Below are 22,228 nucleotides of genomic sequence, written 5' to 3'. Positions count from 1 at the left end.
CATGAGAGCCAAAGTACCACCGTACGCATGTTCCACCTGAATTTAGAGACCATCTCAAGAATAGATTTGATACATTGACACTGATGACTGAAGACCAGATGAGTTGTGGAATGACATCAAGGGCATCATCCATGAAGAAAGGAAGAGGTCATTAAAAAGACAAGAAAGAAAGAAAAAAACAAAATGGATGTAGAAGAGACTCTGAAACTTGCTCTTAAACATTGAGTAGCTAAAGCAAAAGGAAGAAATGATGAAGTAAAAGAACTGAAAATTGCAAAGAGTGGTTTGAGAAGACAAAGTATTATACTAACATGTGCAAAGATCTGGAGAGAGAAAACCAAAAGCAAACAACATGCTCAGCATTTCTCAATACGAAAAAAACTGAAGAAAAATTCAAGCCTCAACTTGCAATACTGAAGCATTCCATGGGTAAAATATTAAATTATGCAGGAAGCATCAGAAAAAAAAGGAAAAAACACACAGAGTCATTATACCAAAAAAAAAAAAAAAAATTGGTCAAAATTCAACCATTTCAAGAGGTAGCATATGATCAGGAACTGATGGCACTGAAAGAAGAAGTCCAAGCTGCACTGAAGGCATTGGGGTAAAGCAAGGCTTCAGGAGTTGACAGAATATCAATTGAGATGTTTCAACAAATGGATGTAGCACTGGAAGTGCTCACTTGTCTACACCAGGAGATTTGGAAGACAGCTACCTGGCCAACTGACTGGAAGAGATCCATATTTATGCCTATTCCCAAGAAAGGTGATCCAACCGAAAGCAGAAATTATTGAACAATATCATTAATATCACACACAAGTAAAATTTTGCTAAATATCATTCAAAAGCAGTATATGGACAGCTGCAGCAATATACGGACAAGGGACTGCCAGAAATTCAGGCCAGATTCAGAAGAGGATGTGGAACTAGGGAGGTCATTGCTGATGTCAGATGAATCCTGGCTGAAAGCAGAGGATACCAGAAAGATGTTTACCTGTGTTTTATCGTTAACGCAAAGGCATTCGACTGTGTGGATCATAACATATTGTGGATAACATTGCGAAGAATGAGAATTTCCGGAACACTTAATTGTGCTCATGAGGAACCTGTACATAGATGAAGAGGCAGTTGTTTGAACAGGAGAAGGGGATACTGCGTGGTTTAAAGTCAGGAAAGATGTGCATCAGGGTTGTAGCCTTTCACCATACTTATTCAATCTGTATGCTGAGCAAATAATCTGAGAAGCTGGACTGTATGCAGAACTGGGCATCAGGATTGGTGGAAGGCTCATTAACGACCTGCATTATGCAGATGACACAACCTTGATTGCTGAAAGTGAAGAGGACTTGAAGCACTTACTGTCAAAGATCAAAGACCACAGCCTTCAGTATGGATTACACATCAACATAAAGAAAACAAAAGTCCTCACAAGTGCACCAATAAGCAAAATCATGATAAATGGAGAAAAGACTGAAGTTGTCAAGGATTTCATTTTACTTGGATTTACAATAACACTCATGGAAGCAGCAGTCAAGACATCAAGAGACACATTACGTTGGGTAAATCTGCTGCAAAAGACCTCTTTAAAGTGCTGAAAAGCAAAGATGTCACCTTGAAGACTAAGGTGAGCCTGACCCAAGCCATGGTGTTTTCAACCGCCTCATATGCATGCGAAAGCTGGACAATGAATAAGGAAGACCTTAGAATTGTGGTGTTGACAAAGAGTATTGACTATAACATGGACTGCCAACAGAATTAACAAATCTGTCTTGGAAGAATACAACCAGAATATTCCTTAGAAGCAAGGATGGAGTGACCGTGTCTTACATACTTTGGACATGTTATAAGGAGGGATCAGTCCCTGGAGAAGGACATCATGCTTGGTAAAGTTCAGGATTAGCAAAAAAAAGGAAGACCCTCAACAAGATGAGTTGACACAGTAGCTGCAACAATGGTCTTAAGCATAACAACACTTGTTAGCATGGCCCAGGACCAGGCAGTGCTTCATTCTGTAGTACATAGGGTCAGTCTGAGTTGGAACTTGCTGGACAACACCTAACAAAAACAAGGTAGTATTTTCTTCAGAGCAAAAGCTCTACCCCCTCTAGAGTAGACTGTCATGAAAAAATTAGAAAATTGTGATGACTTAGGCTCTGGCTGTCTACTCTTAGCCTTTATTTTGTCTAGATGCAATCAATGAATTATGTAATAAGATTTGCCTCCACTGACCTCTCCCTGTCTCCTTGGAATTGGGGAAGCAAAGCCCCAGTGTGTTGTATGATTTTTCAAGAGTCACAACAGCTTAAGGTAAACTATGCTGAATGTCCAGATGACTTAGTTGTATCATTAAAACTGCACACAGCCATGACTTTGCAGGACATGGATTCCACAGTTATCTGTCCACTTTGGCTAAAACTGAATGCTTTTTAACCAAAAAATAGCTAGATAGTGTCTTGGGTTGAATTGTGTCCCCCCAAAATATCTGTCAACTTGACTAGGTCATGATTCCCAGTATTGTGTGATTATCTACCATCTTGTCATCTGATGTGCTTGTCTTACATGTTATAAATCCTGTCTCTATGATGTTAATGCTATGGGATTAGCAACAGTTATGTAGACTCAATCTACAAGATTACTCTACAATTTAAGCCAATCTCTTTTGAGATATAAAAAAGAGAAGTGAGCAGAGAGACGGGGGGACCTCATACCACCAAGAAATAAGAGCCAGTAGAATGGTGTATCCTTTAGACCAGGAGTCCCTGTGCTGAGAAGCTCCTCAACCAGAGGAAGATTGATGACAAAGACCTTCCTCCAAGCCAAAAGAGAGAGAAAGCCTTCCCCTGGAGCTGATGCCCTGAATTCGGACTTGTAGCCTACTACAGTGTGAAAGAATAAATTTCTCTTTGTTAAAGCCATCGTCTTGTGGAATTTCTGTTATAACTAAAACAGAAGAATAGATGGTCAGATGGGTGGATAGATGGATACATAGATAGATGATAGATAGATAGGTAGAGAATGAGTAAGGAGTGAGCCCTGGTGGTGCAATGGTTAAGCACTCAGCTGCTAACAGAAAGGTTAGTGGTTCTAACCTACCACGGGTCTGTGGGAGAAAGACTTGGCAATCTTCTATAAAGATACAGCCAGGAAACTCTACGGAGCAGTTGTACTCTGCAACATAGGGTCACTATGAGTCAAAAATCCACTCTATGACACCTAACAACATAAAAATTGTTTATATATATATATACACACACACACATATGTACACATTTTTTTTTTTATAATTTATAACCCAGTGCCCAGTGCTGTCGAGTTGATTCTGACTCATAGTGACCCTATAGGACAGAGTAGAACTGCCCCATAGAGTTTCCAAGGAGTGCCTGGTGGATTTGAACTGCCGACCCTTTGGTTGGCAGCCATAGCACTTAACCACTACGCCACCAGGGTTTCCTTTATAATTTATAGATATATATATATAAATACATGATTTACATATATATGTATATATGTGTGTGTGTGTGTGTGTGTGTGTGTGTGTGTGTAAAAGAAAGTCTCTTAAACACAAATCCTGAAAAATACAAAACCAGTCTGATGAACAAAGACAAATTACAGTGGAAAGGGAGAGGTTATATTGGGCTCAAAACACAAGAACCTCAAAAGTTTAGTCATTCTAAATTGTGATACTAAAATGATTCTGAGCAATTTATCTACTTGGTTTGTAAACACTCCATCACAACTCATGTCCTAAGACACCAGCAATTGATAAGCAAGCTCTACAAATCTGAATGCCTTGGCTATCAGGGCAGCATGAGACTGATCCACTCTACGGAGAAATTTTGGTCAAAATGTGGATCCTTAAATCTCTAGACAGCATCTCATAACAAAACAAGAAAAAGAAATCAGATCTATATTTGACATACACATAACAGTGTGCGATGAGACAGACACAGAGGAAAGGATCATGTTTTGGGATCTGAATATTACAAAACCTTTAGAATACTTTGAGAAGCAAAAATCCTCTGATAATTAAAAAAAAAAAGAAGAAGAAGGAATCTCCATATTCTGAGAAACACAAGAGATACAGTATTTCTAACAAGGTTTCTTTTCATGAAAAGCATGGCAGCCCTTTCCTGATGTGAATTTAGGAGCTCAACTAGGGCCTAGATAGCTTCACTGCTAATATTTAGGATTCCAAATATTAGCATTGTTCCTTTGTATTATCCTTGGTCATGGGTTCACTTTTTAAATCCACTAGGGATAACGTAATATTTCTAACTTTGAACAAGTCAACTATTTCTATTTCTAGATTGGGCAACTGAAAGGAAAGAAAGTAGGACAGATGCCACGACATAGACTTTGATTTTCCATAAGTGTTCCTGGCTGGATTTAACCATTCCCTACTTTTCCCAGAGAAGTTCTTTCTGGATTTTTGTCCATTGAAGGAAATGGTATCTCTGGCCTGGACTAGGTCTAGCATAAAAACTAACGTGGTTTTGGCTCTTTCTGATTACAAAATTTACCTTAACATGTCTGTAGTCCTTGAAGAATTAGCGAAGATGAAGGAGGTAAAAAACTCAACTGTAACCTAACCCTCTAGTGCTCAAAATATTGTCCACAGATCCCTGGACATCCTCAAGACCCTATCAATGGGTCCAAATAGTCAAACTTCTTTTCACAACAAGACTAAGTCATTTATTTGCCTTCCATTATGTTGACAGTTACACTGATGGTGTAAAAGCAATGGTGGGTAATATTAGCACAGATCAAGATGGGAGGCACCAAACTCTACTGGTAGTCCTTGTACTCTTCACCACCACATACTCACTGCAGAAAAACAAATAAAAAAAAACAAACAAAAACTCCTAGTTTCACATAAGAATATCCTTGATGAAGCAGGAACAATGATTAATTTTATGAAATCTTGATCCTTGGGTACTTTTTTTTTTAATATCTACCGCATACTATAAAATGGTGGTTGATTTGACAAAGAACGCTTTGTACAACTGTTTGAGTTGCAAGCTAAACTAGCCACATTTTTCATGGAATACCCTTCTTACTCTTAAAAAAGACTAGCCAACTATGGTTTAAGACTTAAGTATTTAATAGACATGTTCTAGAAAGTGAATAAAGCAAGTCCATCACTTTAATAAAAATAATCAGCAAATCTGCTGCCAATGATAACATTTGAATTTGAAAATTAAAACAAAAAAATTAGACAATTTGTTTCTGCCACTGTGAAGTTGATAGCTATGGATATTTACAGACTTTCTGATTAGATCAGTGGTGATACAGCACATGTAATTTTTGAAAATATTTTAAAATGAAATGTGTCAATATTTGGGTGATCAGTGAAATAATATTTTCCAAATAATCAAGGATATAGCATCAACATACAACATTGTACATGACTAAAATCTTTCGAAGTACAAGAAAGACCAATGAATTTTAATATAACAGTAAAAAAGAACATTGATATGGTTTCAAACATCACATTGAAATAAATATTTAAAATACTACCACTTATTGAGTATTGGTGCAGTATCAAGGAATAATATTTACAACTATCTTAAAAGGCATTAAAATACTTCTCCCTTTTCTAGCAACATATCTGTATATGTTATTATATATTTCTTCTTATGTTTAAACCAAAACAACATGTCATAATACATTGAATACAGAGTCAGAGATGAAAATCCAGCTCTCTTCCATTAAGCCAGACATTAAAGAGGTTTAAAAACACAAAACAATGCCACTTTTCTCATTATATATATATATATATTTTTTTTTGGATTATATGATCATTATTCATAAAGCAATGTTGTTTTATCAACATTGCTATTTTAATTAATAAACATTTTTAAATTTCCCAATTTTAACTTGTAATAAAATAATACATGTAACCAACAAAAATCAAAGTTTCAATTGTTTTTAAAGTTATAAAAAACCTTGACACAAAACATTTGAGAACCACTGGACTATTCTGATTAACTTTTATAATTTTACTAAAATTTAAGATATGGTATTTATTTGTAGGGAATGGAAGTACATTTTCACACACCAGTTTTTGTTCTGATGCAGTATTGTGTATGTGTTTACTGGAAAAATACTTTGTACCACATGCCATGTGTGTTTGAAAATGCAAAAGAAACAATGTACTAAGAGCCACTGAATCAAGAAAGGAGTAAAGAAAAACTTCATAAATCAACAATGTCTAAGGCTAACTCCCTCATTTGTTATAATAATGAATAGTATTATTAATACTAGTATTTGTTTGACATATTTCATTTAATCTTTATAACAACCCTATAAGATAGATAGATTTGAACATTATATTTTCTTTTTTTAGATGGAAAATTGAGTTTCAGAGTAGTTAAATGAGTTAGCAATTGTTTAAGGTCACATCTTTAGGAAGGGCTGGAGCCAAAACTTAAATTCTGGAGTTCCAATTACAAAATGCAGTGATTTCTCTAACATACCATAGTGAAAAACAAAATAGTTGGAGATTACCTGTTAGGCATGATGGAAACTTTTTGAACAGCAAAAAGGCCTACAGGAAGTGCTTTTTCTGGAATGTTTTAGAAATCCTATGTTTCCAAGTTGAGAAAGCAGATTTCCCTAGAGCTCTGTTAGGGGCTGTGTGACTTCCTGAGGCAGTTTTTTAGAAATCTGCCATATTTAATACACAGATGGACACACTAAAAATTCTCCCTATCCAGGTTGTTACTACGTGATATCTTCTAAGACTATTTTTTCACCTTAGTGATTAGGGAGAGTCTAAGTAAACAGTCTATATTGAGAGCTTTTACACAGTCCAATAAGACTTTTCACTTAAGGACATTCTGACATCAGTCTCCATTGTGCATCACACATCCTGAATTGCCATCTCTACAATGGCAGGTGCAATGAGGACATGTGCTTCATAAGCTGAAAATAAAAACTAACCTTTATGGGACACTTACTATGTGCCTTGCATTGTTCTAAACACATTACATGTGTTAAAGAAATTCTTAAAAAATTACAGTTTAGCAATACTTAATAATTGCATGTCCACCAAAAACAGCAGATTCCTATACAGGAAAAAAGTGGTCACTATGAGTCAGAATTAACTCGACAGCAATGGGTTTATATAACATATTTGAAATATAAATAGCTACCAAGTATTGCTAAAATTTCCATCCTGTTGTCTGTTTAAAACACTTCTCACACTGAGCTACTAACATAACTATTAGCCAATCATAGAAACTTGGGTTTCTTCCTATCTCTGTTACTGACATGTTGTGTGACCTTGACAAGATTTTTCAACCTCTGTCAAATGAGATAACAATTCTCCATCTATAATCTCTTAGGTTGAATGCAAAACAAAACTTTTAGAATAATTTCTTCTTCTTAAAAAAAGGGACAAACACCATATACACTGGAAATATTAATTCTGACCTTTATGCTCAAATGATAAAGGAGAAATGAGGAACAAGCTAGTTATCTACTGATTAAAAAAAAAAAAAACTGATTAGCTACCAAATATTTCCACATACATTATCTAACCTAATTCTATTTTACTGAGTCCCTGTTTTCCCTGTTGCTATCAAGTGGATTCTGATTCACAGAGAACCCATGTGTTACAGAGTAGAAATGAGCTCCACAAGGTTTTCTTGGCTGTAACCTTTAGGGAAGAAAATTGGCAGGTCTTTTTCCCACGGCACCATTGGGCAAGTTCGAACCACCAACTTTTCACTTAGCAGTTGAGTGCAAGCCATTTGCACACCCAGGGACCTTATTTTACTGATAGGAAAACTGAATTCTATTGACTCAGGTTTTTGCTTTTACTTAAGTAGTGACTTGATTATGATTCCAATTTCTGCCATTTTCTAAATCCATCCATTTTCTGATATTCAACATTAACTCCAAATCACAGGAATGCATGGGGCAATTAAAGGCATAATTTTTACTGTAGGTTAAGCCATGAAGTTCAGACTAAAAATACTATTGCACAATTCCAATTAAACTGAATCCATTCATTTGAGTTTTCAAGTATTTAAGCAAATTTCTGCACAAATGGCCTCAGCTGAATTTCATATACGGCACAGTGCCAGAGAAATGTGATTTTTTGAGCCACAGAACTTCTAGAACTAACACAGTTCTTATATTTAATTCATTATTCTTGAGAGACTTTGAAAATTCATATTAACTGAAGATCTAAAAGATGCTCCTTGTCTTGTATTCATTGTTTTATATACCCCCTCACAAGAAACCAATGAGCTAAGGTAGCTAACTAAAATGGCAATCTCATTGTTTCATGTTCTCCTTCATTCTTTCAGCTTCATTCAATAATAGAAAAATGCACAGTAGGCAATAAGCCAGAAAATTGTGGTAAATATATAGGTTTTTGAAAAATGCTATTTGATATAGCAAATTCTACTAGCCTTATTTTCCATTTACAATAGGACTTTATATGTTACAGGTATCTTAAAAGGGGTTACACCTTACAGCTTAAATGGTATAGCTACCAGACTGAGAAATATAATGATCCCAATTACTATTTATTATGTGGTCCCTAAGCATTTATCAAGGAAACTAGACTTTTCTAGAAACACAATTTTTAGATTCCCTTATTCTAGGATTTTGATAAAAATTTAAGAAAACAGAAACCAAGTAGAAAATGTATGAATTAGGGACTGTAAGTAGTAAAATATAAATGGTACATACATGCAATGTACACAGTGCTGCTATAAATACATGCATCTGCATACATATTCTCTCAAAATCTAGGGAGGGTTGCAAAATTTTGGCCTTACCTAGGAAGTTCAACTTCAAGTGGAACCCTTTAAACCTTTCAATGAAGATGCTCACATTTTTTCAGGAAAAAATGGAATTTTGAGATTATCTTTGCTATGATTTTCAGGAATACTTGTTGGTTCTTGGGCCTTCTAGTCATTAAATATTTTTTAAAGGAATTCACTATATAATAAGAATCATTACATTTCCAGGCTACTGAAGTAACTTCTGTAAGGTGGCTTCAGAAAAGCCAATGAATAATCTGTAATTACTCATAGTCCAAAATTTAGAAATCCAAATCCTAAGAATTTAAGACTAAATTTAATGAGTGCTTTTGAATTTCTGCACAGCTTTAAGTAATAGATGTGCGGTCTGTTTATGCGACAAAGGATCCTTAAAAACTACTTTTGTTTCTTGTTCTTCTATAATAACAAACAAACCTCTAGTTTCAAATTAGACCTACAAACATAACTCAGAAATGTAGATGTGATTTTTTGAAGATATTTTCTAAAAGATAAAGACCTAAAACTCCAAAAGAAATGACAGATGAGCCATAAAATCAGGAGCAGGATTATATTCTAATTTCTAATTCTAAAACTACCATTGGAATGTTTGTTTGTCCTTGACAAGGTGCTAGGCACCTATTTTTCTTCTATGAAATGAGGAAAATTACATTAACCTACTAAACAGCTCTGCGATGTAAATCAATGTGTCTTAATGCTCACGATGCACTAAATATTATTAAGGCAATCTAAACCACCTGGCACTCTCTCAAGACTCAGTTAACTGAAGAGCCCTGTGGAGGTGCTCAGTGGTCAACTGACAAGACCATATATGGAGAGACATTGTTGGAATTGCAAAAGGTGCCTTTTCTAAGTGCTGGGCACTGAACAGTTCCTTAGGTTTTCATCAGCCTGAATTTGCATAGATTACCTTGTTATTTGAACTAGATTAGTCCTGTCACAGAAGCCCAGGGTCATGAGTAATAACCCACTAATAGACTGTCCTACATGCTCTTTTTCTAAATGTTACGTGTCTTTAAAAAAAAAAAGCTACATAGCATAAGCTCCCATATTAAAATCCACATTCAAGATGACAAAAAGCAAATGCTATTTTATTACTCGTATTTATCTTTAACAAACATCTTTAGATTTAAGTGAAAAATGTTTGCCTTAGGTATCTTCTTAAAAGTTGTATTTGTTAGAATCATCTCTTTTAAAACCATATTTTATTCACAAACTGAAGACTAAAGGTAAAAGAAAAACGGAAGAAATAATAGAAAGAATAAGGGGAGGGAAGGAAAGAAGGAGCTAGAAAGGGAAGAAGGAAAGAAGGAAGGGAAGAAAGGAGGGAGGGAAGAAGGGAAGGAGAAAAGGGAAGAAGGAAGGAAGGAAAGGAGGAAGGAGAAAGCTATGCAATTTTCTTCACCAAACTTTTGTTCTAAATGACAGAATTAAGTTAGGACAAAATTGCATTGCTTTAGTCCAAAGTTTACTGCAGGACTGAGAGTGATCCTTAAAGTAGTTACAAAAATTGAAACACATCATATTATAAGTTTCTGATTTAAAAAATATGTAACATTTCAAAGTTCAGTTCATAAAAGCTGTCATCAGGTCAATACATCACTCTGTCATTTTTAACGATACTATCTAAACTTGAGTTCTAATTTTAAAATGGATAATAAAAAAGAGAACTCCAAAATACACAAACATCCATGTAGGAATGTGAATAACTTATCTTTATCTTAAAGTGTACACCAGTTAAAATTACTCTAAGAAATCTATGGCATATATCTAAGTTCACTGGGCAAAATAAAAGTCAATGTAGAAGTTTCCTGTGCCAGAGTTATTTTGAGATACTAATATACTTTTAATATTGGAATAGTATTGAGATGCCAAAAAGAAAAATATTGCCAGTAAGACGCATCTGAGCTTCATAATGATAAGATTGTTCAGGTAGAATTCTCTGGAATCTACGATCACTTAAACTCACTCTATGAATGAGAGATTTGGGGCAAGAAGTGAACCTAAAATAAACTTATTTTTGGACTATTGGTCTAGTCCCTTAGATTACTGTCTGCTTGAGAAAAGACATATTAACTATTATTTCGTTCCTTTATCTAACTCTGCTCAAACTCTCCAATACCTCCCCATCTCACTCAAACTAAAAGGCAAAATTTTACAATAGCCAGCAATGTCATGTAATCCAGGCTCTCATTACTTCTCTGGCATCTCTCATTGTGCCCTTGCCTTAAAAAAAAAAAAAAACCCAGTTGAGTGCTCTTGCCTTAGACTCTTACAAATCTATTCCCTCTGCACAGAATACTCTCCCACCATGTATCTGTATGACTAACACAGACACTACCTTAAAGTATTTGCTCAAGTGTGACTTTCTCAATGAGATCAACCTTTATCACTCCATTTAAAATAGCAACCAACATCCTTCAACTCCTAGAACTCCTGACTCCCCTTATTCTGATGGATTTGTATGTCCAGCACACTTATCCACAACATATTCTATCATATAGGTAATGCATAATTACTTATTCCTTACATATTCATCATATCTCTGTCTCCCTACCTTAAGCCCGACTAGAAAATAAGTTGTATAAAAGCAGGCATTTTGTTAATAGACTTCATTTTTTATTTTTAGTATAACCCACCTAAATTTAGAGACCAACTCAAGAATAGGTTTGACAGGTTGAACAATAATGACCAAAGACCAGATGAGTTGCAGGATGACATCATACATTAAGAAAGCAAAAGGGCATTAAAAAGAAAGAAAAGACCAAGATAGATGTTAGTAGAAGAAACTCTGAAACATGCTCTTGGATACAGGATAGCTAAAGCTACTGGATGAAATGATGAAGTAAAAGAGCTAAACAAAGGGCAGCACAAGAAGACAAAGTAAGAGATTACAGTGAAATGTGTAAAGACCTGGAGATAGAAAAACAAAAGGGAAGAACATGCTTGTCATTTACCAAGTTGAAAGACTGAAGAAAAAATTCAAGCCTCAAGTTGCAATATTGAAGGATTCTATGGACAAAGTATTGAACGACGCATGAAGCATCAAAAGAAGATGAAAAGAATACACAGAGTCACTGTACCAAAAAGAATTGGTCGATGTTCAACAATTTCAGTACGTAGCACATGACAAAGAACCTACGGTATTGAAGGAAGAAGTCCAAGCTGCACTGAAGGCATTGACAAAGAACAAGCCTCCAGGAATTAACGGAATACCAATTGAGATGTTTCAACAAATGAATGCAATGCTGGAAGCGCTCACTCATCTATGCCAAGAAATTTGGAAGACAGCTACCTGGCCAATGGACTGGAAGAGATCCATAGTTGTGCCCATTCCAAAGAATGGTGATCCAAGAGAACAGGGAAATTATCGAACAGTGTCATTAATTTCAGACCAAGTAAAATTTTGCTGGAGGTTATTCAAAACCAGCTGCTGCAGTACATCCACAGGGAACTGCCAGAAATTCAAGCCAGATTCAGAAGCATATGTGGAATGAGGGATATCATTGCTGATGTCAGATGGATCCTGGCTGAAGGCAGATAATACCAGAAAGATGTTCACCTGTGTTTGATTGACTACGCAAAAGCCTTTGACTGTGTGGATCATAACAAATTATGGATAATGTTGCAAAGAATGGGAATTCCAGAGCACTTAAATGTGCTCATGAGGAACCTGTACATAGATCAAGAGGCAGTTGTTTAAACAGAACAAGAAGATACTGTGGAGTTTCAAATCAGGAAAGGTATGCGTCAGCATTGTATCCTTTCACCATACTTATTCAATTTGTATACTGAGCAAATAATCTGAGAAGCTGGACTATACGAAGAGGAACTAGGTATCAGGATTGGAGGAGGACTCATTAACAACCTGTGATCCGCAGATTGACACAACCTTGTTTGCTGAAAGTGAAGACGACTTGAAACACTTTCTGGTGAAGATCAAAGACTACAGCCCTCAGTATGGATTATTCCTCAATATACAGAAAACAAAAATCCTCACAACTGGACCAATAAGCAACATCATCATAAATGGAGATAAGATCAAAGTTGTCAAGAATTTCACTTTACTTGGATCCACAATCAACACCCATGGAAGCAGCCGTCAAGAAATCAAACATTGTATTGCACTGGGCATATCTTCTGCAAAAGACCACTTTAAAGTGTTCAAAAGCAAAGATGTCACCTTGAGGACTAAGGTGCACCTGACTCAAGCCACAATATTTTCAATTGCCTCATATGCTTGCAAAAGCTGGACAATGAATATGCAAGACCAAATAAGAATTGGTGCCTTTGAATTATGGTGTTAGTGAAGAATATTGAATATACCATGGACTTTCAGAAGAACGAACAAAGCTGTCTTGGAAGAAGTACAGTCAGAATGCTCTTTAGAAGCAAGGATGGCGAGACTTTGTCTCACGTACTTTGGACATGTTATCAGGAGGGACCAATCCCTGGAGAAGGACATCATGCTTGCTAAAATAGAGGGTCAACAAAAAAGAGGAAGACCCTCAAGGAGACGGATTGACAAGGTGGCTGCAGCAATGGGCTCAAACATAGCAATGATTGTGAGGATGGTGCAGGACCAGGCAGTGTTTTGATCTGTGTACATGGGGTCACTATGAGTCAAAACTGACTTGATGGCACCCAAAAATAACTCATTTATGGAGTTTAAGGTTTATAGAAAAATTGTGTAGGAAGTACAGAAAGTTCCCATATACCTCCTCGCTCCCCTGCATACTGTATCTCTTGTTATTAACATCATTTATTCCTGTGCTACATTTGTCACAATTAATGAACCACTGACTGATACATTATGTTAACTAAAGACTATAAATTATATTGAGGTCACTAAGTGCTGCAAATGGCTGAAAACTGAAAGTTTGGAAGTTCAAGTACACCCTGAGGTGCCTTGGAAGAAAGTTCTGGCAATCTAGTTCTCAAAAATCAGCCACTGAAAACCCTATAGAGTACAGTTCTACTCTAATACACACGCGTCATCGTAAGTTGGAATTGACTCAACAGCCAGTAGAAAAAAGTTTATATTAGGGTTCATTCTTTGTATGGTACAGTCCCATGGGATTAACAAATGTGTGATGTTATCTGGGCCCCATTACAGTATCATACAGAATAGCTTCACTGACCTAAACATGCCTTGAGGTCCACCTATTCATTTCTTCCCCCTTCTCCTCAGCCCCGGGACTTTTTGTCTGCTTTATTCATTAACCGTATTCTATTACACATTCTGATACACATAAGACAAACCCCACCAATTTAACTTAGTCTTACCAACTAACTGGTAAAGCCCAGAATTGGTCTTGTGTCTGTCAGTATGGTATACAGTGAGCCTGGCGTTAAGTCTTGAGGACCATGGGCCAATCTAATTTTGTCTTTCTCTAGTCTCCACTTTTTTCTCATTCATTGCAACTGGGCTTCTGCCTAATGTCCTGCTTAGCAACCCAGTTCCAAACTGTGGCTATACACAAATCCTAAACCCAAATCTTCTGGACTGGAAGCTAAACAATTTGTGTGGCCATTGCCAACCTATTCTTCCTGATTTATTTCACTGTCTCTGCTGCTAGGTAGGGATTTACTACACTTGGACAGGAGGCCTGGAGTCACCAATCTTTATTTAAAATTTTTTATCACTCTTATTGGAAACTCTTCTGGTCATGCTCTACTCATTAAATCTGCATTTGGTGTATCTTCTGTACTCTATAATTTAGACAGCTAGCTACCCTCCTAGCCTTGTTATGTATAAAACAGGTTGAGGTCAGTTTCCCTATTTTGGATCCCAATAGGCCCCAATTCTTCTCCTTCCATTGTGGTCCAGAGCTGTGCTCCTTATGAAAAGAGATGTAAGTTCTCATAAATTTAAGCGAGTTTTTTTTTTTTTCCTCTATCCTCTATTTAAAAAAAAAAATCCTCTATTACCCACTATTAAATCTGTTTGGACCAAAAGTAACAATGCCACAATCTCAGGGGTCCAAGCTGGAATGTCTAGCACATTAGTCATTATCAGTGAATAATCAGTATTTATTAAATGTATGAATGGGAAAACAGGGAGAGGGTTCTGCCTTAGATAAATGGGGACTGAGAAAATACTGAGATGTGAAATCTACCAAAAAGTAAATTCTTTTGAGTCCTTGCTATTGCACTAGATTTCAAAGTTTAAGAATTCAAATCTTACTACTTTAGAAATTCATCTCTCTGTTTAACTAAATTCCTCCCATAAAATACAATCTCATTTTTTCTTGACGACAGTCATATTTGGGTAGAAATTTTGAGATATCTATTTGAGTTTTAAAATAACTTTATCTACAAAAGAATTATACCTACTGAAGAATTATTACAGTGTAGGTGATGGTTAGCCCTCATCTCAGGAACTAGTGTAACTGAAGTGAGGCGAGGAAGAATTAGCAAAGCAATGTATAATATTTTCATGATCCCCAGCAGCTCTTCATACAGATTCTGTTCATGACTTTGCATGAAATCCTAAGACAGAAAAATCTTAAGGATAGACAAACAATCTGTAGACACTGATAGGTAAGATAGTAAAATAAAATAAAATATAAAATGTGTACCGCTTTTTAAAATTCTACCATATATAGTCAGTATTGCAACATGTTGTTATTCTCACCCATATACTTTATCTGTTATGAATAATTTTTACCTAACATAGATCAATGTTTAATAAACAAGCCAACAAGTTACATAAGTAGCTACAGAAAAAAGTTTTCCAAGTTTATGAGTACAATAAAAGTTCTCATATAAGTTATAAACTGTTGTCACATTTTATAACACAGGATGTTTCAGAACTGTGCAATTGATGGTGATGTGGAACTTATATACAAATTTTTAAAGTATTCTTGCAAAAAATATGTGAGGATTTTCTCAGACTATGTTTTTATTTTAAATCTCAGAAGGCATCTAAAAAAACACATTTATATGCATTTAATATTTTTTGACTTTTTACAAATTCAGAAATCTAAATACAAGTACTGACTCAAAAAAAAAAAAAGAATATAATACTAGAATCTCTGACTTGAAGTAAGGACAGAGGACTTGATGAGCCTTAAAGTCCTCTCAATACAAGCATCCTACATTACAGCATCCCTAACAAGTCGTACATCTGATCACTGTGTGAACATTTTCAGATGTGAAGTGCTCACACACAGCCCAGTTATTTTAGAACAGCTCAACATGGGGAGGGCTGGACAGTGAGGGAAGGGCAGAGAGTGGAGAGCAGCTTTCCTTCCATTTTATTGAACTCAAGCCTTCCTCTTTTTCATATTATTTCATAGATCCCACTTCAGCCTTTAGAAAAGACATTTTAGTTCCTCTTCCATATAGCAACCCTTTCAAATAATTGAACTACCTCATGATTTCCTCTCCCTAAGTCTTTCCTTCTCCAGATCAAAGTGCTTCTCTTGGAACACTCCTCCTCTGAAAATCTTTCAAACCATTAACTACTCTCTCCCCCTCCTCTGGATTCACATCCATTTGGCAATGGAACACCACAATGTGGTCTACCCAATTGACCCCTCTGTTACTGCAAGCTTTGTTTGAGAGTGAGTTAACTTTTCTGTTGCCATGTTACACTACGTGTTCATACTGAAATTGCTGCAACTCAAACTGGTCTTTCTCATTCTGTATTTCTTTTGCACTCATTCCTACATAAAAAAAGGGTATAACAAATTTACAGAAGAAGACAAGTGGAATTGTTTAATATCTGAATGCAAAGAATAAAACAAACTCCATACAGATCCTGTTCCTGATCTGGACTACAAAGACCGTTAAAATTCTTGAATCTGTCATTAACTACCTTAGCCACCTGAATAGATTCTGGAATTCTGTCACACTCCTACAGACTTCTTTCCAGAGTGACCTTAAGCCACCAGACAGTGTTCCTTGAAAATGATTCTTCAACCCGTTGCAATGCACCTAGCACTACAGTTCAACGTCCACATATTATTCCCAGGTATATCAGAAAATATTTTATCCACTGCCTTGTTGAAATGCTAAACCACTTTGACGACATCATTCTCCTCTTTTATCACTCTTAAATCTAGTTAAAGAATCCCTTGGAATTTCATTCTTGTTGAATCAATGCTATTCATACTACAATTCAATATTCTATATAAAACACACAAGATTTTAAAGAAAAAATAAAAACCAAACCAAAAAAGCTAGTTACGTTTTCAACTCAACTGTAACCTCTAAAAATGGTTGCTTTGTGTCAGCACTCCTAATAAATTGGCACCATATTACAAGAGAAACAGAGCTCCTTCTAAAAGATTAGTGCTTGACCAGCAAGGTCAGTGCTGGGAAAATCAAAAACAGCAAAGTTGATGACAGCCAAGAAAACACTTCTTCAGTCAAACCCATATTCAATGACCTTCACTGAGAGCTTGTTTCAGCAGAGAAACATTGAAAAGGAAGCATATCCTCAAGAAATAAATGGAAAGAAACTTTGGTACAAAAGCAAAAAAACAAATAAAGGAACTTCAGTATAAACAACAGTGAAAGTGATTTTCATGGCTGAAAATTAAGGTATTTCTTATTAGTTGCGTGAACTTAAGTCACAGCCACTCCAAGTCTCAGGTTTTAAATCTTTCCAATATGAATAATAATAGCTGAAGGTGAAATAAGATAATGCATAGAAGGCATTTTTAAATTATAAAGCACTCTACAAATTTAAGGTATTACAAAATATATTTTATGTATACTTTTAATATTAGCTGGTTTTGACCACGTGTCCTTGAGCCATCTCCAGTATATGGTAAATGGTCTACAAAATAGACTACAGGAGATTCTAAAATACAGAAATATAGTAATCTACAGTACACTATATCATAGTTAATTTGCATAGAATTCCTTGTTGTATATTATATCTAAGAGATTCCTCAACAGGATGGCAGTATAACCCCTCTCTTCTGCACTCACCTAACCTGCAGCTGGACTATAGGAATCGTTGTTATTTTTACCACAACACACACACACAGAATTCTCAGGAAACTAGTTCATCCCTAGTCTGCATGCTTTGAGCCTCTGTTCAAATGATCAGTTATACTGCTCCTGGCCCCTCTTCACTCTCAGCTGCCTAACAGTATTAGAGTATTGTGTATTGTTAAAATATATCATATCACTGAGCAAATTTAACATCTAAAAGTAATATTTTTAAAAAATCAGCAGCCAGAGATGTTCTCACAATCACTGCCTCACAAATTCTATTAATTAAATCACATCAACCCCATTTTACCTCACAGAGAAGAAAAAGCAAAAATAGAAGGAAAACAGTTATTTAGTGAACTCAAGGTCATTTTTATTCCAGGAATTTTAATCAGGCAGTTATTACGGTAGCAATGAGCTTAGGGTATATTTTTACTACTTTTAAAAAAACAGTACTGTGAAAAATGCTAGATTATTAGAAAAAAACCTAACAGAATACTGGAAATACAAGTATATTTTAAAACTTCAGCAGATTCCGCCTCACTGAAACACTCAAAAGCTAACTTTCAGAGTTTGGTACTCCTAGGATAAGCAAGTTGATATATGAAACCAAATCTAAAGTAGCGTCTTATTTTTTTTTTAATTTGATATATGTTTTCCAACTTACAGAAATGTGTGCTGAGAAACTTTATTTCAAATCATGTTTTAAAACGCTGCACGTGTGTTTCTTTTAAAATTCATGATAATAAAATAACTCTTCAAAGTCTCCCAAGAGTTTCAGAAATGATATGCCTATAAACATTAAGGAGCTTTGAGAAGAATAATTTGAGTTACACTTAACTACAACTGTTTTCCAAATTCCCTTTAAGTGTCTCTCTGGTCAATGTGGTCTTAATTAAAATGCAAACCATATAAAAGTCTTGTCTGTATTGAAGTGAGAGGAGAAATTTCACTATAATAAAATAGGATACTTGACATAGGATGTGGGGAAGGAGAAGGTGAAGCTGGAAGCGCTGTTCCCATGGGAGAAAAAAAAAAAATCTACACACTTAACTACTTTACAAATCTTGTTAAAATAGTTCCTGTGCCACACTATATTAGAAACAAAGCCCACCCCTTAAAATGAAAAAGATTCATTAGCTGCCCTCCATAAAGTTTTAAGAACCATAGCACGCGAAACCTTCCTCTGGATTTGGAGAAACTTTTTTTTTTTTTAATTTGAAAAAGTTTGCTTCTTGGAAAGACTTCAGAAATCTATTTGCAGGACGTATAGTGACAGCAAGTCCTCTCAGAAACGAATAAACAATGAACAAATTCCTTTTGGGGTAGGCAAGCAATACACACACACACACACACACCACTCACGGAGTTGAAAGTGAACTTGCATTAAGGGTAGCCCTTCTGGCCCCAAAGCGCACTCCCAAAGGGCAAGGCAAGACAGCGGTCCCCGGGCAGCAACTTTCTAGAGAAGGCACTAGCGAGGAGCCGCAAAGCCCTGCTAAGATGGAACCAAGAGCCCGTGCCTCGACTGTACCTCTTTGCTGATGCGCCTGTGGCTGCCTCTGCTGCTGCGCACGCTGTGTCTGGCCGCCCCCGAGGCGCCCGAGCCCGGCGAGCAGCAAGAGGAGTAGCCCCCCGGCGGCTCCTGGCATCGTGGCGGCCGGGAGCAGATCCACTTCTCAGGAGCCCAAGGAGCCGCTGCCGCCCTCCTGTCCCCAGGCCTGGGCTTCTGAGCTCAGTGAGCAGCAGCTGCTGGGGAAGAGGAGGAGACAGCCCCCGCTGGTTTTGGCTCAGTTGCGCCTGAGGGTGGGGGTAAAAAGAGACACTCCCCCACGCTCCCTCTTGCCAAGCATGCGGCCCCATTGAGGGCCAGGCACAAGCCCTTAAAGGGTCCTTGGTGAAAAAGACCATCCGATAGCCTTCCTTCCCTCTAAGAAAGGATCACTCCTTGGCTTGATCTGTTAGCTGAACTTCTTTCGGGTAAAAAGGCAGTAACTGATGTGAAAGCGCCTCCTGATCTGCAAAATCCCAACACATGGAAAGCATTATTTGTGGTAAAGCGTCTCAGCTAGGAACTTACCGGAGCTGGGTAAAAGTACCACCAGACAAAAGCCTGGCAAAACTGCGTACAGGAGTGTATATTCAGGTAATGCACACTGGAGACAACAGCATCCCAAAGTCTGGGGTGTTTGAGAAGTTCCAAAGAATCCCAAACCATGACAGAGGAGAGAAGGCGACCTTTGAAAACACCGCAAATCAAGCCCCTGTGGAAATTCACAAAATGGAGTCTGGCCCAAGTGTGCATACTTATATACTACACAATTTATTATCATAATTAGCAATAGTAAATTCTACAATATATTGCTGTTGTTCCCCTGTGCAGTAGAGTCAATTTTGGACTCACAGAGACCCCATATGACAGAGTAGAACTGCCCCATAGGGTTTTAATGTTTACGGAAACAGATGGGCAGGTCTTTCTTCCCTGGATCTGCTGGGTGGGTTTGAACCATCACCCTTCCTGTTAACAGTCAAGTAGAATCTCTAGTATTTTCAGTTTTCTCTAGCTATGCTTCAAGTGTTTTTTTAGGCACCTCTGAGAGCAGAGAGGCCTTCTAAGTTAAGCTTCTGAATCTACTTATATGCTCAGAGTGACTGCTTTCTCTCAACTGTATCAGACCTCAACTCAAATGACTAGAAAAGCAAAAAGAGAGTGGCTTAGTTGCTAATGGTAACTATGGTATTGAGACATACCACTGTCCTATCACCCTTCCCTTTGCTCCTTCCCACCTCTATACACACAGATTAATTTTTATAATAAATATTTGAATCCAGCCTCGTGGAGTCACTCCAATTGCCTGGGCTTCCTATTTTATATAAAAGGCTTTGGGAATACAACTATGATCTCTGCTGTCAACTCGTTTGATTCAACACAGGAACAAAATAAAAATAACTTCATGAAAATTAAAACACAGACCCATGTTATCAGAGCTATGTATAATTTTTCCAAATACAGCTAATTATGGTACAATTTACAAACAAAAAATACACACATTTGGTACCTTTTGAAAAAAAGGAATGCCCATCTAACAATCACACTAATCAATAGAGAGTCTATTCCTATCATCCCAAAAGTTCTTTTTCTGCCTTTTGGCTGAAAGTACTCCAACTGTGCCCCCAGAAACAGGTAACCACTCATCTGATTTCTATCACTCTAGATTCATTTTAAATGTTCTCAAATTGCTCGTAAACTGAGTAATGAAGTAGATATTCTTCTGTGTCCAGCTTCTTTCATTCAGCATAGTGTTTGGGGGGCACCACATTGTTGCTTTATACCAGTAGTGCATTCCTTTTCTTTGCTAAATAGTATTCCACTGTATGAATGAGTGGCTATATCACAATTTATTCATCCATCCAACTGTTGACGTGCATTTGGATTGTTCCAGTTTGGGGCTATTAAAAATACAGTTGCTGTGCATATTTTAGTGCAGTATTTGTCTGGATGGAGTTTATATTTTTCATCTCCTGAGAATGATATTGTTGCCTTGTTTGGCAGGCATTTGATTAACTGTGTAAGAAACTGTGAAACTGTTTTCCAGTATGATCGTATCATTTTATAATGCCTCTGGCAATACATGAACAGTCCAGTTGCTCCACATTTTTGCATGCACTTCATATTATCAGCCTTTTTTTAATTTTAGCCACTCAAATGTTTGCATAATGATATCTCACTTGAGTTGTCATTTACATTTCTCTGATGATGGGGAAATGTTCTCATGAGCTTAATATGCATTTATATGTCTTCTTTTTGAAATAGCTGTTCAAATATTTTGCCAATTATTTAATTGCTTTGTGTATCATATCATTAACTTCTAAGACTTAAATATATACTCTGGAGAAGATTCTTTTGTCAAATCTATTTAACATATTATAAATTGCTCTCAATCTGTTATCTATTGCTGCATAACAAATTACCCCTAAAGTGCAATAGGTTTCTCTTATATATGGCCTTTCTGGCCTTGAGTTTATAATTCTGCCAAAAATAATTGGTTGGGCCACAGCCTGTCCTGTGATTGGTCTATTTTATCAATTCTACAGGGATTCATCAGCCTACTATGCAAATAGGGTACGTAAAACCACCCATTAGAATTGATCGGCCTTGCAGGAATTGGTCAATTACTATGCAAATTAAGTGACTGTGGCCTACCAGGGGATTGGTCGGTTCATGGTCTGATGGGAGGGTCATGACTTGAAATTGACAAGAAGTAGGCTTACATAAGGGCTAATTGTACAAAAGTTTAGATGGATCTCACTACCATCAAGAAGAATATGGAACGGAGCACATCTTTTGGATCCGTGATCCCTGCTCTGAGAACCTCTTAGACACATGAGAGAGCTGTAATACTGGAGATGGCACCAGACAGCGAGAACTGCCAGAAATTTCAAGCCGGATTCAGAAGAGGATATGAATTGTGGGATATCATTGC

General features: G+C 36.7%; 1 protein-coding gene across 1 annotated transcript in view; it reads right to left on the bottom strand.

The window, feature by feature from the left end:
- LAMA2 (laminin subunit alpha 2) overlaps positions 1-19,666 on the bottom strand; it is a 717,179-nt gene extending 697,513 nt beyond the window's left edge. The window contains exon 1 of the mRNA XM_049901052.1: positions 19,279-19,666. Within this exon, the coding sequence (XP_049757009.1) occupies positions 19,279-19,396 (118 nt within the window). The 5' untranslated portion in view covers positions 19,397-19,666. The remainder of the gene's footprint in view (positions 1-19,278) is intronic.
- Between the last annotated feature and the right edge of the window lie 2,562 nt (positions 19,667-22,228).

The sequence above is a fragment of the Elephas maximus genome, chromosome 1, assembly GCF_024166365.1.
Source record: "Elephas maximus indicus isolate mEleMax1 chromosome 1, mEleMax1 primary haplotype, whole genome shotgun sequence".
NCBI classification, from domain to species: Eukaryota; Metazoa; Chordata; class Mammalia; order Proboscidea; family Elephantidae; genus Elephas; species Elephas maximus.
The sequence above is the reverse complement of the archived record's forward strand: the minus strand, read 5'-3'. Positions and strand labels throughout refer to the sequence as shown.